The sequence below is a fragment of the Pelecanus crispus genome, chromosome 5 (genome assembly GCF_030463565.1).
Source record: "Pelecanus crispus isolate bPelCri1 chromosome 5, bPelCri1.pri, whole genome shotgun sequence".
Classification (NCBI taxonomy): domain Eukaryota; kingdom Metazoa; phylum Chordata; class Aves; order Pelecaniformes; family Pelecanidae; genus Pelecanus; species Pelecanus crispus.
The window spans coordinates 23,293,704-23,310,479 of NC_134647.1; the positions used below are offsets into that span (position 1 = coordinate 23,293,704).

Below are 16,776 nucleotides of genomic sequence, written 5' to 3' on the forward strand. Positions count from 1 at the left end.
AAGGAGATAAAAGGCATGGTTGAAGGTAGGGAGGAGGTGTTTTCCTTTGGAAAAATTGTCTTCTAGGAAAGAAACAAAGCGCCCTTATATTCTAGGTCAAGAGGCTCACTGTATGGGTTCCTGAGCAGTCAGGAGAGGATCATCTCCTCCTAAGGTGCTTTTCTTTCAAGCCAATAAAGAATTCTTACCTTGGATTGTAATATAACATAAAATTGCTTCTATTTTGGTTAGGCCCCTGCCCCGAAACCACCACCACCAAGTGTCATGTGAACAGAGCCACATCAAGTGCAATTGCTTCAATACTTTGAAGCTGGTCCTTGGCCGTGAACATTTCTGTCTCTGCACCTAGGAAATGATAATGTGGACCATTAGAAAACAAGATCTCTGATACGTCTTGTATACAGTAAATGTTAAACATCTTCTGCATAGCAGCGGATTACTGTCTTAATGCACCCCACATTTTTAAACATTGTCCCAAGTTTCATATTAAAAAAAAAGTTCTTTCATTTTTAGTTGCACGTTTCATTTGCGTTGTCTAAGCATCTTTTAAATTATTTCTAAGGTCTCCAGATTAACTTTTTCCTTTTAATTGTTGTTAGAGTCAGTTATGAGCACATCTGGTTTTAGTAGAGATTCATATTCATTGCCCTTCATATCTCTCTGCTTAGAGTTTTCAATATAGTATTTAATGAAATAGAAGTTAGATCTCTGTTTTATACAAGTTTTAAAGAGATCAAGTTTAATACAAAACTTGAACTAAACATTTAATTCCACTGGGAATAATTTTGAATATAGGAGAACTCGTACTTCATTGTGTAGGTGTCTGTTTTAAGCAGCAAGGTGAGTTTCAAGTAATGGTCAATGTTTTAGTTGTAGATAAACTAGAGAGATTATTCTGGAGTTTTTTTGTCACTACCTCAATGCAGATGCAATTGAATTTCTTTCCCTCTGTTTAATATCAATTTTCCTATCCTTTTTAGAATCGCCAGATGCTGATATTGCCATGGAGGTAGCTACATCAGAACAGCATGTTTCTGAGGCAATATATGATTGTGTTATTTGTGGACAAAGTGGTCCTTCTACTGAAGACAGACCTACAGGGCTAGTTGTACTATTACAAGCATCCTCAGGTATGAATGTGTGAGTTGTTGGACAAGCAGCGTTTCTGCAGCTTTTAGTATGTGTGCATAAATACTGTTGTGTCTCATGGAGCCTGGAAAGACAAGAGTCTTCCCCTTTTTTGTGGATGATCCTCCATGAGGCATATGTGTAGGTCAAAGGGTACTGAGAAAATTTCTAAATGTTTGGGAAAAGAGCAAACAGTTTCATTCCCTCTGAGTTCCTGTTAGCTTTTGCAAACCTAGCAGTATATAATAGACCTGCAGGAAAATAGATATTGAAAGAAAAAGAAAATAAAATAGCCATTGGTGTGTCTATAAGTATGTATGTGTGTTTGTGTATGTATATATAATTTATGTACAAGTGCAACAGCACAGCTGCTAGTATTTAGTTTCTTTAATAATTTGTTTACTGTTTAACATCAGCAGAGCACATTGTAATTACAGACCAGAATTACCTGGCTGTTTTCTTAATTGTTTAGCATATTGTTATCCATTGTATTCTTTATTGCTTCTTTTTTTCATACAGTGTTGGGACAGTGTCGCAATAGCACTGAGCCAAAGAAACTGCCAACTACTGAAGAGGAGCAAATATACCCTTGGGATACTTGTGCGGCACTGCATGATGTGAGGCTTACAACTTTACAGCGATACTTTAAAGATGTAAGTATTTCATATGAACAATGCTACCACTTATGAAAAACTTGTGTAAAAAGATAAATGAAATAACAACTTAGAGTCCTCCTAGTTTCATTTCTACATATAGTGAACACTTCATCATGTTGCAGTAGTTATGAAGTGTTTACATTTGATAGGGTCCTTATTTTTAAATAGCATCTGGCTTTTCCCTAGTTATATTTTTCGCATAGGCATTCTAGTATATCTACAGGCTATATAGTCATTAAATATCCATGCAGATATTTGCTAGAAGAAGATACTTCACAATTCGGTGTGACCACACAATTGAGATGTGGTTTTGCTGTCTTAGTTATTACTTTCAAAACACCAGTTTTCTTGTGGCAGATGTAAGCAGGAAATTATTTCTGAACAGGTATTTTAGTTCAGAAAGAATCTGTGGACAAGCTTTTCTTCTTTTGACGTTGATGATGTTTGTTTATTGTTTCAAATAGTTAATGAATATTTTTTCTGTGCAGTAACACTACTAACAGATTAGTCTAAGATAGACTGTAATGCAACGAGCAAATGCATCCTGCTTTCAAAAATTCCACTCCCAATTCAAACATTAGTTGAATTAGCTATTTTTGCTTTCAAGTTTCCAGGTCACTACTGTGGTAAAAATGTCTCTGCATGAAAGAACTAATCCTTAAATTTCTTTTGGCATAAAAATGGAAACATCTGTTAGTGTCTTGAGTGTCTTGTTCAGCTGAGCTAAGCAATAAGAAGTCCTTTTGTTTATCAGCTGTGTCCTTCCCAGTAAGTGTCCTTCCTCTAACAACAGATTTCAGGAGGCAACAGAATAATTTCACTGAGATGTGAAAATTTTAAGTTGTGAAACATGATCTAGCTTATTCTACTTGAAGAAAAAAAAATATTCAAAAGCTACATGCTGTATACAGGTTGGGCAAAACAGGCCAATGCTCTCTATAGACATTCCTTTTGCACTTTCTTAGCTGAAATTTGATGCTTGCTGTCAGTCAAAGAGTAGAGTTCTTGCCCATTAAAGGAAAAATCACTGAAAGAGATTATTTTTAATATGGAGGGGTATGACTAAGGATTAGGAGATAAAACTTCATATACTAGATTGATAGGACTATTTTCAGAATGACATAGTACGCTGTAACCAGTAACTTGATACAGGTGTGCTCCATCCCAAGCCTATGGCTTGCTTTGGAATCTCCCTTTATTTCTGAACTCAAGAATCATAGAGTAAAGCCTTTCTGCAAAGACTTTGTGGTTGGTTTTTTTCCTTACACAAATGCTACTAAGTACCCTCATTAAATATATGCAGTAAATAATGCTTTTCCTGAATGAAACATTGGCCCTGTGGGGCTTATCCAGTTATATCATACAACCTTACTAATAGTGCAGTCTACTAAATTATGCAGGAACCAGCAGGAGAAGAAGCTTTTCTTGTTCTGTGGCCTGAGAGGGTCATAGCATATTATGAATGTCAGGTTGAGGCAAGGTAAATCGGAGCATGTCTTGTAGCTAGAATATGTAATTTTGTTTTGATTTCCTGCTCAGATGCAGGAGAAAAGATGAGATGCTAGGACATCCTTAGAAAATGCAGCTATCAGAGTTGGTTATTCACATACCCTGATTTTTGTATTGTACATTAAGACCATTTTAGGGTGAGTCTACAGGAAAAATTATTTTCCAATTGTGATAGCCATAAATCTTTTTCTGTTCTTTAAATGTATAACCAGAATGTACATTTCAATCTGTGTATGAAATTATTTTTTGGAGAAATGGAGATTTAGTAATTAGACTGACTATAGCTAGGTATTCTGCAAGAGAATTTTCTAGAATTCCTTATCATAACTTTGGCAGTCGTGACTGTTTTTTTCAGTTCATTATTTTCTGAGAACTACTAGTGAGGTAACTTTATTTTTTACATGTGGGCTATAAGTGCAGTCTTTGAATAAGGCCAATGTTTTCAAAACAAGCTGGTATAAAACTAAATTCACTAAACAAGTTATTTGTTCTCTTTTCCCTTTATGATGTGTTATATACAATATTGTTCAATGACTCATTAAAAACCCTAAGTGTTTACACTGAATTTTAATAACAGATTGGACTTAATTATATAACTGTGATCTTATTATTTTGGTTACGTACAAAAGTGAATGAAATGTATTGGAGCAGTATATTGGCATTGGACATGGGATAACTTCTACTGTTGGAACAGACGGTAGAGTTAGAGCCGTCTTCATGCTGTAATACAAGAATTTCTTTAAAGACATCATTGTCTTAAGTGACAACTGCAGAAGTTTAACTTAAGTGTTTGGCTCTTTGTTGGATAGAATAGCACAATGGCAGCCACGTAAGTTAGCACAAGTAAATACTTTATAAAATAAAATTTTTCTTTATTTCCATAGCATGTCTTTTAACTAGATAGCATACAAATAAAAATCTGTATATTTTTTAAATCTTAAAATAAGTTGTGGGAAATACCTTTATAACTTCATATATATTGTTCTTTTTTCTTACTGGTTTTGCTTTGTTTAGAGTTCCTGCCTGCAAGCAGTGTCGATAGGCTGGGAAGGAGGTGTTTATGTACAAACTTGTGGTCATACTTTACACATAGACTGTCACAAATCTTACATGGAATCTTTACGGGTAAGTAAAGCTAAAGATCATCTTTTTTATTTGGATCTGAACTGTTCCTAGTGAAGTCAATTGGACTTACGCTGTTCGATTCAGAGAAAGAAAGATTAGGTTTAAATGAATGGACAAGATGTTTTTACTATGTTTCAAGAACTGTAGATACTAAATCTCTTATTACATCTTGACATTATTAACTGAAGTACTTAGTTTTCAGTTATTCTGATGTATCAGCAAGAATACTTGACTATATTAATCCTGTTCTTAAAAAATTAAATCACTGGGGTTTGGGTTTTTTATTTCTCATGTGCATATTCAGGTAAAGCATTTCTTACACTTTTCATTTCTGTTTCATAGATACCTATTGTGATGTTTAACATGTTAGAAATTACAGAGAAACTGAAGAAAAAATGAGAGGGGAATTTTATAAGTGTCAGCTTGTGGTTTTGGTTAACTCCTAATACGAAAATACAGTTACAAAAAGTTAGATTTTTATCTCCAGTTATGCATGATATATGTTATGTATATACATGCGATTTAGAGAAATGAGTTAAAATAGCTTAACTCTTGTGAATTGTGCTCCCCCCCACCCCCGGCCTTGGAAAATACTGTTGGGAAATTACTGCTATGTTTGATTTTAAAATACAGTTTATCAGTCAAACCTCAGAAATTGTTGGCTAGAAAAGACATCCTTGTTTTCACATGGTCTGAGAAAACAAGGTAGTGTTCCATTGATGTTGCTGGCCTCCTTTGCCCCCCTCAACCTCTTGTAGCCCAATTGCAGATCTTCTGAATGACACTGTAGAATGTTATCACAAGCTCAGCAGTAAGTCATCAGATTTTAAGCAATCATTTCTTTCTGTATTATTTAGTGTAATGAAATAAAGACTCAATGATGACTTCTTGTATATGAAACTGCTTTTTTGTTCAAGATTACTTTGGTATTTCTTTAGTTTTATTTTTTCATAAGCTTTGTTGATCTGTTTCCATTTTGATAAAAATTATGAGCAATGCTTTGTATTCTTAGAATCAGCATTGGTCAAACTGTGAAATTTACCTCTAGAGAAATTGGAAGCTGTGCCACCTTTATTGGATCCCATGATGAATTGTTCTTTTCCATATGACTGTAAAGATGCTTTCAGGGGTAATTGTGTCATCAAGATAATTAAGTAAAATCTGGGCTTTCATGGTAGAATCTAATTTTACAGAATTTTGGAAAAGTAACCTTTTGCATCATACAGACACTGAAGTCCTGTTTCTGGTGGATTCTCACTTAAACTTTAGATAAACTCTTAATTCCATCTCATTGTATTCCTGAATATTTCAAGATTATTTAAGTGAACTTTTGATCCTAGCACGTATTACTACTATGTAGATGAGTGCATAATAATTTTGACTGTTCCTAGCATTCTTAGTACTGAAATAATTTATATAGACTTGCATTCATCTGGACAAAACATGTATTTTTACATAATACAATCAGAGATCAACATCCAGAAACATATGTAAAAGTAGGCTCACCGGATTGCCTCAGCATTCTGGGCTCATTGCCTGAAGTTTCAGTTATAGTCACTATCAACTTAGCAGTTCTCTTCTCCCAGGAGTGGGAAACCATTGAGGCAATTCACTAAGTTGCTTGCTAGTAATGGGAATACAAAGAAGTAATCAGGGTTTTTGTCATGCTGCCCTCCAGTGGCTACTTGATTAGGTTTTTCAGCCTGTGCTACTACTGAGAAATATCTTCAAGTATTTCTCATGACTGAAAATAAAACTGCCTTTTGATAAATCAAAAGATGTTATCGGGGGAGTCTCAAACTTTATTCAGAATTGCTAGAAAGAGACAACACACGTGAAATGTTCAAAATACTGCATTGAAGTACTTCTAGTTTGTTATGGGGATATTGTTGACAATGAAGACTACTTAAAAACTGGGAAAATTAGTTGAGTTGGAGGATAGTAACATAGTCTCTAGCAGTTAAGACCTCTTTCACTAAAATGAGGAGCTCTTCCAACTATTATTCTTTCTTTACATTTTTTGGTTTTAGACTTAGTTCTTTAGCTATACACCTGAAATATCAAACTAAAAGTTACAATCTTTTGCAAATTTCAACTACATCTTCTTTATTTTCTTTTAGAATGACCAGGTCCTCCAGGGTTTTTCAGTGGACAAAGGAGAATTTACCTGTCCCCTCTGTAGGCAGTTTGCTAACAGTGTTCTTCCTTGTTATCCTGGAAACAACACGGAAAGAAGCCTTTGGCAAAGTCATAGTAACAAGTGTATGCAAGATCTTGTACAAGAGGTGGAAGATCTTCAAGAACAGCTGGGAACTTTCCCAGTAAGCATCAGTGTAAGGCAGAAAGATCCTTGTTAATTTGCCTCTACCTTTCAGTTTTTACATTCTGTTGCATTTGTGACCTCTTAGAAACTCGACAACCTGGGAAACTTCATTTTCCTTTGATATGGAAGATAGCATACTCTTTTTTTCAGATCAAGAAATTTAAAATATTTACAGCACTTATTGAATTACCTACTAAAAATAAACAATTAAAAAGCTATGACAAAATGTGATTAATGTAATTTTTATGGAGTACATTTTCAATTCTCTCCATGGTAATTTACATAGAATTGAGTCATGTAATATAAAATTAATTTATCATTTCTTTACAATGTAAAATCAGCAATATCCTTGTAACTGGAAGCTATTTAAAGAATGTCTATTAACATTTTAAGCTATGGATTATTTGTTTTACAGAAAGAGCAGTTTGCAGATGCTCATGTATTACAAAGCTTCGTGAGGTCTTTCTGAATGATATAATTAATTCTATTCAATTTTGCTAGCCTTCCCATCTTGATGTAGATATTTTATGTTATTTTCATGTACTTGTGCAATGCAAATATGCTTTAAAATAATGCAAGCAGTGAGATTCTTGAATTTGGGAGATGGACAAAACAGTGATGTTTTCATATTCAGAACAAATCAGAATAACTTTCAGAATATTATAACACTTCTGTGAGACAGAATATTGCTTTTAATGCATATTTTTTCATAACCTGCAAATGTGTTTTTATAAATATGAAAGTGCTACGCTGTGTGATCAGCTATTGCATTTCTTCAGGTAAAATTAACTAATCTTCTTTTGTGTCTTTGTTCATAGTCTGAAACCAATCTTAGTAAAGAAATGGAATCTGTAATGAAAGATATAAAAAGTACCACACAGAAGAAGTATACAGATTACAGTAAGAGTCCTGGATCACCTGACAATGATTTTTTGTTTATGTATTCAGTAGCCAGGTGGGTATATTTTTTCTTTTTATATTTTTTTTCTTTTGTCTTTCTCACTCATGGTATTATTCACCAGTTTTCTTCTTTAAAAAAAAAAAATTTAAAAAATTATTCCATCCTCTCCAAAAAGTACTTTTTGAGTACTTTGAGTACATCAAGGTTACATATTCTGATATTTTTCATATTTGGGCATATGCAAGATGGAAAGGTGTGCCTTTCAGTTCATTTTTAGTATATGCAGCAGTGGCACAAACCTAGAGAACATTTTGCCTTCTGCTTATTTAGTTTTCTTCTTTATTCAAGGTTTTGCTTTCCATATACCAAAATTTTATGTTGAATTTCTTTTTCTAACTTCCTTTCCCAAACTGTCAAATCTCCTCCACTGTTATTTAGCAGAATGAGATTATTTCTATATCACTGCCATATTGCTGGTTTTTAAATCACAGGTGTTTTTAATCTCTCTGTCAGACATTAGTTTTATTTACTTAAATAGGGATCACAGGAGTGATTTCTACCCCAGCAACCAGGAATCTCTCTTCATGTGAATAAGACTCCTAAAAAAGTGTAAAAACCACCAGCATTTTCTCTGTGATGTTTGATTCCAGTTTTATAGCTGTCAGTGTCACAGACACCGTCTCCAAGAAATTCAAACAGTCCCTCCTTCTATCTATACCATTAACATTATGATGCTCTGAATGGTTAATCTGTTCAGATTTACTGTAATGCAGGGTTTTCCCATAAGAAGTTGAAATACTCACTAAGCAAATAATTTTCTAAACTCTGACTTATTGAGGCCTGCAGGGAAGCTGCTGACTGCAGAGAAAGTGCAAGCATACAAGTAATATCATCCAGTAGCATTTTTTTTACCGCGGTTTCGTAAACTCTGGTTGCTGAGTGTCTTTAGTATATAAGCAGTGGAAGTATTCAAGACTTGGCTCAGCAGGACTCTGGATAATCAAATCTAAGGCTCAGCTTTTGACAGAAGGTTGGACCATCTGATCTCCAGAATTCTCTTCCAACCTAGATTATTGTATAAATCTATTAAAAAAAAAAAAAAATCTGTATTCTTTAGAGTATCTTAATTGCTCTTCTTAATCAAGGCACAGTTAAATTTTATACATAGAAAGTTAAAAGATTATTCTGTATTACTTTAAGTGGTATATGCTGTACAAGGGTAAATAATGTTGACATTTTTAGCAATGATGTGTTTGGTCAATAGCGTTTAATATCCTTCCAAAAATACAAAGGACTCAAAATTAATGTTTCACATATAAAAGTATGATTACTTGTAACTTGACATGCCATTTAAGATACAAAAATGATGTTATAATATATTTCTGGGTGTAATGTTATATAATTTTAAAAAATGCTAGCATATTTTAAATATAGATATATTTTATGATTTTTATATTAACACCCTAAGCCCAAGATTTTTGTTTTAATGCCAAGAGTTAAAAATACCTCAAACCAGAACCGCATTCCGTTGCTGCTTGCACTGCTGGAGGGAAATCATCGTTGACCACTATGATTAGGATATGCAACCTGTACTCATTGTGACCTCTTCTTGTTAGGTTAGACTGCTGTCAGCAATTTTCCATTCATCCATGGCTGAGGGATTTCAGGTGGTGGATCCAGCCTTCCATATTGTTACCATAAGTCATAAGATCACTTAAGAGGGTGCCTGGCAGATCAGCTACAAAATGGTTAATTTCTCTTGCCTTTCAATTTGGCAATCCAGATTACAGGCTTCTACTACTTGATAATTGCATAAGAACTACAGGTTAAAAAACCCTAAACTTTTAATAAGACATTTTAATATAACCTTACAGTTTGTACTTAGGGAAATAAATCTGTGAGTGAGCTGGTCATCTCCCAGACTGAAAGTTTTCTTTCTATGGTTTTAGTATGTTTTGTTTAAGTATCCAAACAATGGACTATCCACAAGTTAAATTACAGACTGAAGTAACTTGCTTTCTGCAAGTTATTCCTGTCACTGAGCCTGTTTCTTCCTTATCTCCATCCAGTTCTTTTTAAGGTAGTGATATCCTTGTGTTCCTTACCAACCAGTTACCTTTGAGCATTTCTAGTTTATGTATTCTGAAACAATTCATTGGTTTTGGTCAGACCATCTACAGCTGTTATTTATTTCCCTGGTATTTAATCTAACATACAGATAAAGTGGTCAAGATGATAAGTAGCCCCTGTTTAAATAAGCATTTGAATGCAATGATATTTTTATTGACTCCATATATTTGCAAGTGAATTAAACACTCATTAATCTTCTTAAGTCACGTTCCATTTTCAATCAGAAAATGGCATCATCTGCAGTCTTCTTCAGAGATGCTAGTTTACAGCTGGAGGCCAGCTTTGAAGTGGATTTCTGCATGCTGGAATGGGAATAATTCTGGTTAAACAACATGTAGCCACTTGCTCCAGCTTATCCTTTCTGCTTCAGGAAAACGGAAACTTACTTTTCTTACTTCACTTCTGCTTACCCAGACAGATGTCACTGGTAGCAGAGAAAAGAAATTACAAGCAAATTCTCTACCACCTAGTGGGAGAGCTAGCTCCTGTGTGTTTTCCTAGCAAAAGAGGCGCTCGGGGTCTCAGCATCCTGATTTGCACGCACAGCTGGAAGAGCAGCTCCTTAGCTACCTTCCCCTTTCCCTACAGTCTTACCTTGTTAAATTTATGCCCTTTTCATATACATCCCTCCTTGTCTTTGCTGACATTTATGAAATTAGTATAGTGTGTCATTCGCAAATCATGTGTGAATGCTCCACATTCATAGCATTGATGACTGTCATTTGAGGCAGTACCTTGGAAGACTGTTTCTGTATTGCATAGCAATAGGTCTTGTGCTTTTGTTAGCTGTGTAATCGAAGCTTTTGGTTTTGCTGTCAGCTATGTATAGACTAATTTAAGAACCTTGTGTTCTTTCCTTCCAGTCTGTGTCTCAGTATCTGGGTTTTTTCATACATACGTTGTTTTTGTAAAGTGAAGTGGAAAAAATGGTAGTGCTTAACTTGATTCTTCTGTCCCAATAGAAAGAGGAGGTCCATCCAAATATGTTCTCTTTCTGGAAGGGGCATTGCATTTTTACTTCCCCCTGCTCTGTCCTGATACGAATTCTGAGAAATATGCAGTTACCCTCCCCACCCCCCAATCTGTTCCGTTAATGAAAGCCCACAAGAAGGGATGAAGTAGAACTGTTTTTTAATTGGGAGTCTGTACAGCTGAGCTAAATCCATCTTCCTGGGTTTTTTTCTGTGAGTGAGGAAGATAAAGCCAGTGTTATACAAAATTTGTTGTTCCAATGAATGACGCAAAGATTTCTAGATAGAGAAAACAGTCACTTATATAGATTTTCTTTCTCCTTCTCTTTCCTTCATGTTGAGGGGGCTGAGATAGCAAAGGATGCTTTCAGAGACCACTCTGTGTTCCACTCCTATCGGATGCCCCAAGTTTTGCTTTGTTGATGAGAGAATAGGCACCGAGAGCTCTGCTTTTCTTCAGTACAGGGCAGATAGTACTCAGATCCTCAAGGTAGAAGGGAGGTTGACTTAGGGAGGAGGTACACTAGTCTCTTCCAAAAATGATTTAGGGCTGTAGCTGATGTAGAACATTTTATAAAGGAGAAGTGTTCAGTTTCACACAAGATGCTTTCTCTACTGTGCACTTTCATGCCAAAGTTTAGGGATCTTTTGAAAGAGATGTCTTAGAGGAAGAGGCTCATGTTTACGTTTCCAAGAAAGCTGGACTATAAGCTGCTGTCTTTGAGGAGCTGGAGGCAATGAATAAGTGTGGGAGGTGAGAGTTGGTATGATATGTGTGATGGAGTATGTTTCCAGAAATCTCTCCCTTTACATTCCTTATGGCAAAAAGTACTATATAACACCTCATACATATCAAGAAGAGTTTTTTCAGAATTGTCCCCGAGGTTTGTTTTGTAAAACTGTACTTATTTCTTGGTGAAAGGGAAATTTAAAATTCTAGATCTAGAAAGTTGTTCTTAGACACTCAGGTAGTGTTTTTTATTTAAATCTTGATTATCTTGGTTTTAATAGAAGGCTGCCATTAATTTTGTCCTACAAATTAGTTATCAGAAGCTTTGTAGAAATAAAACATACTGGTTTCCTTTATGTTCCCATGAGGAACTAGCACATGCTGACCTACAGTTGCTATTTTGTCCACTAATATGAAATCCCTGTCCCTGCTTCCTTGCTGGTAGATTTTTAGAAGTTCAGTGAGCACTGCAAATCGCCTGAAGAGTGGAAAATTCCCCTGTCACACAGATGCCCTTATCAGCAGCAACCAGATGGAGCTCTGAGCAGGCACATTATCAATGTTAAATTGCCTTTTCTGAGTAGAGAGGATTAAAGCATTCCTTCAGAAACGGGTGGCATAAGCTGCAAACTTAGGGAAAGTAATATTCTGAAATGTTACTATTTTAAAAATGTATGAAAGTATCTTAACAAACACTGCATATCAAAAATGTATTATTCTTTCAAGCTGATGGAGCTGAAATCCTTAAAAAATAATTTGTTTTTAATAAAAGTCATCCTATAGTTTCTTCTTAAATATATGTGTGTGTGTTCTTAGCTTAGATATATTATGTGCCTAAAATTCTAGAATAGATTTTAATATGTATTCAGTTCATTATATTGAACCTAAAATTGTTTGATTTTTAGTTAAAGGACAAAATATGTTTAGACTGAGCTTTGCAGTTTGGATTAAATTAGAAAAATACCATTTCTGAATAATAGAATTATATTGCTTTATTTGAATTAAAAGAATGTATGTTGACTTATTAAAACAAACTCTCAGAGAACATAACATAAATTGTTTGCTCCAAGTCTTGGGGGTAAAAGATAATGCAGTACTGAAACATCCAGTCCCAAAATTAAACACAGCTATTGAATTTGGCCTAAACAATTGGTGCCTAAGTATCAGATTACAATAATAGTAAGAAAGAAAGCATCAATGTGACATGCAGAGATTTAGTGACACAACTCCTGTTTCATACTAATGAGCTGCAGTGAATACCAGTGTTTCATTCAGAATTAGCCTCCGAGGCTTTTATTAACTAACTTATCTATAAAGGTCAGTGCTTCCATTATAATTTAGACTGTTTTCATACTTAGTTATTTGATGGCCTATCCACTGTACTGTTTAAAGCAAAACAAAAGCCCTGCCAGTAAAGAGAACACTGCTTAGACATATCTGATTGATTGAAATTTAGCCAATCTGTATATTGTCTTTTCAGATTTGCACATAAATTCCCTTATTATCAAGGAGTCGTGTGTGCATACAGGAAAAAGCCTCAGAATCGACTTTTTTTTTTTATTCTTCAGTCACAGCTGTAGCAGCTCTTTTAATACAGTACTTGCTAATCAAAGCACTTAAAATCACATATGGCAATATCTTGATAAAGTTTGTTTTATTCTGAGTCATATTTTGGCAGTATCTCACACTAAAGATTAGTTCACAGCATTCTTTTATTTAGTGTACACTGGGAGTTTCTGATGACTCCTTTCCTGTGTGTAGAAGCTTTGAATGAGCTGTTCCATCCAACACTGTTATGTTTTTCTTGCAGAACAAACTTGGAACTTGAGCTGGTCCATCGAGGAGGCAGTTTATGTTCAGGAGGTGCAAGCACAGCTGGGAAAAGATCATGTTTAAGTAAGTCTTATGTTATGAAGTGCAGCATAAAATATTAGACTATGCAGTAAAGATGTCTAGTTCTTTCTAACATTTTCTAAATTATGTCAACTTTTTTCTTTTAAGAACCATTTTTTCTGCCATAATGAGTCTTTGTGTTTTGTTGCAATTTGAGAAATCGGAAATCTAATTTGCACAAACTATTCATTAGAGCTATTCATGTCTTGTGAGTGTAATCTATTTAGAAATCAATTCTCATAGTATCCATGTAATATTTTTTAATAATTTTACATTTTTATGAGTAAAACTAGAAGTATTTTAAGGGTAAAGCAGGAAAGCTTTGTTTCACCCTGGCTGTTGCTAGTAATAGTAAAGAAATTTGTTTCTCTGAGTGGTAATGCAGCTCATGACAAGGTGTCATACTTAGAAATCTGCAGCTACCATGTGCCATGTCTTTAATTTTCCCTAGTTCTTTCTCTGACAGGACAGTTTTGCAAATTTTCTTTGGTAGAAAGTCTCAAATCTTCATTGTTCTGTACCTTTAATGTTTGGCAAATAAAGCACTTCTGGTGGACAGCAGTGCTTTTTTTCTTAACGTAAAATCTTTTAATCTTTTTATCTTCTACTGGAATATAAACTGTTAGGAATGGACACTTTCTTTTGTCAGGAAAAACTGGAAAGCCTGCCAGAATGCTTGCTCAAATCAAGCTTATGCAGCAGTAGCGCAGATTCAGTAGTAAAAATGTCAGAAAGCTTGGGCCCACCTCTGTCTTTTGGTACATGATTTGTGGGCAATGCTTTACTTGTCGTTTGAGGTGATGAGCCACCAAAGAAATCCCATCACGTGCTATGCTGTCCACATCCTCTCTAGGATGAGAGTCTTCTGTTACTGCCAAGAAATGTAGTTCAACTGATTTCATTCATTTGTTCTGATTTGTGAAAAGTAGTTTTAAACCCTACTGTGCATTGTCTCCCCACCACTGTCATTACCTCCCTTTCCCAGCAGAGCAAAATACCTGAAAAATGCATGTGTTAAAAGAACATCGCTAGATCACTGTTTGCAAATTCGAAGCATTTAATAAAATCAAGACTCTACAGATAATTTCTACTTGGATTACGATGTATTTTTAATTGTATGCTAGTAAGGTGCTGAATTTTAGCAACTTAGGGCAGAGATTTCAGCTTAAAATAGTGAAATATTTAAAGTGAAAAAATTTATAATGACTTTACACATAAAGAGATTGTATGCCTGTTTTCACATGGCTGCAGGAGCCATACCAGATCTTTATAAGTCAGGAGATTTTGGCTTCTCTATATGATTTTTTTTTTTTTTTAAAGATAAAAGTATAGTGAAAAACATTCATTACATCTTAAACCACTGTGAAATGTTTGATGTCATATCAGTATTAAGTGTGTTGTATGTACCTATTTAAAAGCTTTTTATTTTTATATGTATATATAAAAAAAGATAATGTTTTTTCTCATGGTACTTCATCACCAACTAATGTCAGTAAGTGCTGGAAGATTCTGACTTTGCAGAGAATGATTGAATCATCAGAGTGCTGGGCAGCTTCCTCGGTGTGCCTCTGTATAGCTCTATTGTTTCTATTTGAACTATATCAGGTCCAAGGGAGCAACTACCTCAAAGTTGGTTTTGTTTGTTTGAGGGTTTTTTTAAGGAAGAAAAGAAAGCAAAAAATTCCACCTGAGGTCTGGTAGTTGACACTAAATGGTTTGTATAATACATTATTTAGTTTTTTCTTATACTTACCACACCATCCCTTCAACCTCATCTTGCATAAAGAAGGACTCGTACATACTTAGGACCTGATTTTAAAAGGAAGCATACCTTTTGCTGACAGCCACTGGAAAGATCAGTCAGGATTTTTCATACATATTCATCAAGTCTTGAAATGCATGGAGAATACTGTAATCATTGGAGAAATGTCTTTTTGGAGAATTACAAAATTGGAAATGATACATGGAGAGTGTATCTCCACTAGAGAATTGTCTTATGCTGGATTTTTACTTCAACAAGACAGGACAAACTTAAGTCCTCTTTAAAGTCATATATCATACTTCCCTGTTTTTCCAGCACTTTTACTATTTTGCCTTTAACTCTTTATGTCTCGGAAAATGAACCGGTGTTGTCTGTTCATCAAAATAGGTTACTGGAACAAACTAAACTTATAGAAAGGTGAAGATACTTCTCACACTTGAGAAGTCTGGAAATAGTCTTCTTAATGAGAAGCTTTAAGTAAGATTACATCAACTATTGCTTTTAAAAATATGTGTTAGTTTACAACTATTGCTTTTCAAAATACACATTAGTTTACAAAATTTAAAATGTTTATGAAATACGTCACTTTTTAGTAGCAGCAAATCCGCCGTTAAACTGTGCATTAGATGTCTATAGAAAGAGTAAAATAGCCCAGTAAGGAAAACTTGGTTTTAAATCCTTGTCTTCAGAATTGTGTCTATATTTAGAGAGAAGAAATTTTTTTCCCCATGATGCGATTTAGCTGTTTTCATGTACTTGCACACGAGGGCTTAATCTGAAATTGGTGGAGTATTTCCTATAACTGAAAAACGTGTTGATAGTTTTGGTTTGGGTTTTTGGTTTGCTTTGGTTTTTTTGTTGTTGTTGTTCATTTGTTTCTACTTACAATACATTGCATTTTGTTTACTATAATATTTTTCTGTTCCTTTCTTAAACTGTCGTGTAATTTTTCTTACTGAGTGTGTTGTACACGGAAATAGTGTTTTTTCCTTTAGCAGTTGCATTACTTTAAGGATTCTAGTGCATGTTTCTGATGAAGGGATAGGGACAGCATTTAAACACAATGCATCTAATTTTTTCCACACTTTTGGGTAGAATGGTAAATTTTCTTATTTAGATCTAAGTCAGTCATGTTAGTGGTTTTAGTATCTATCTTGCACTTCAGAGAAATTGAAGAAGGCCTTTAAAGCTTTCAGGTGAAAGGCGCTACGTGTATGAAGGTGGTGTTGCTCTAAACAGCGTGGAGACAGACATGTCATCTGTTCATTGTTAAAACGTTCACAGGCTGTTTGTGTTCTGTATTGGTACTTATTTTGTAAAACTGTTATGTAGCAAACTAGTCATATTTAATATTGCATTAAAATAGACTCATTTTTAATGTAATGTCATGGGGTTCTCCTAGAACAGACCTGTACAGTACTACCATTTAGTATTATTATATTTAGTGTTGGACATTAGGCTAAATATGACTAGTGGGAGCAGAATTACTTTTCCATAAGTAGCAGGGTTTGTTTTCACTAAACCATTATATAATTATATGAGTTTCCTTCATTGCCCTTCCGTATTGGTGCATTTAGAGATGAAAAAATTGCAGTTCTTTAGATACATGTTCTATAATAGATATTATTATCATTCCATACTCATTTCT

General features: G+C 34.6%; 1 protein-coding gene across 1 annotated transcript in view; it reads left to right on the top strand.

Annotated features, from left to right (window-relative positions):
* The window catches only part of UBR3 (ubiquitin protein ligase E3 component n-recognin 3), a 117,113-nt gene that overhangs the window by 65,580 nt on the left and 34,757 nt on the right, over positions 1-16,776 (top strand). The window contains exons 26-31 of the mRNA XM_075710034.1: positions 981-1,130; positions 1,648-1,781; positions 4,308-4,418; positions 6,539-6,751; positions 7,560-7,696; positions 13,284-13,369. Of these exons, the coding sequence (XP_075566149.1) occupies positions 981-1,130; positions 1,648-1,781; positions 4,308-4,418; positions 6,539-6,751; positions 7,560-7,696; positions 13,284-13,369 (831 nt within the window). The remainder of the gene's footprint in view (positions 1-980; positions 1,131-1,647; positions 1,782-4,307; positions 4,419-6,538; positions 6,752-7,559; positions 7,697-13,283; positions 13,370-16,776) is intronic.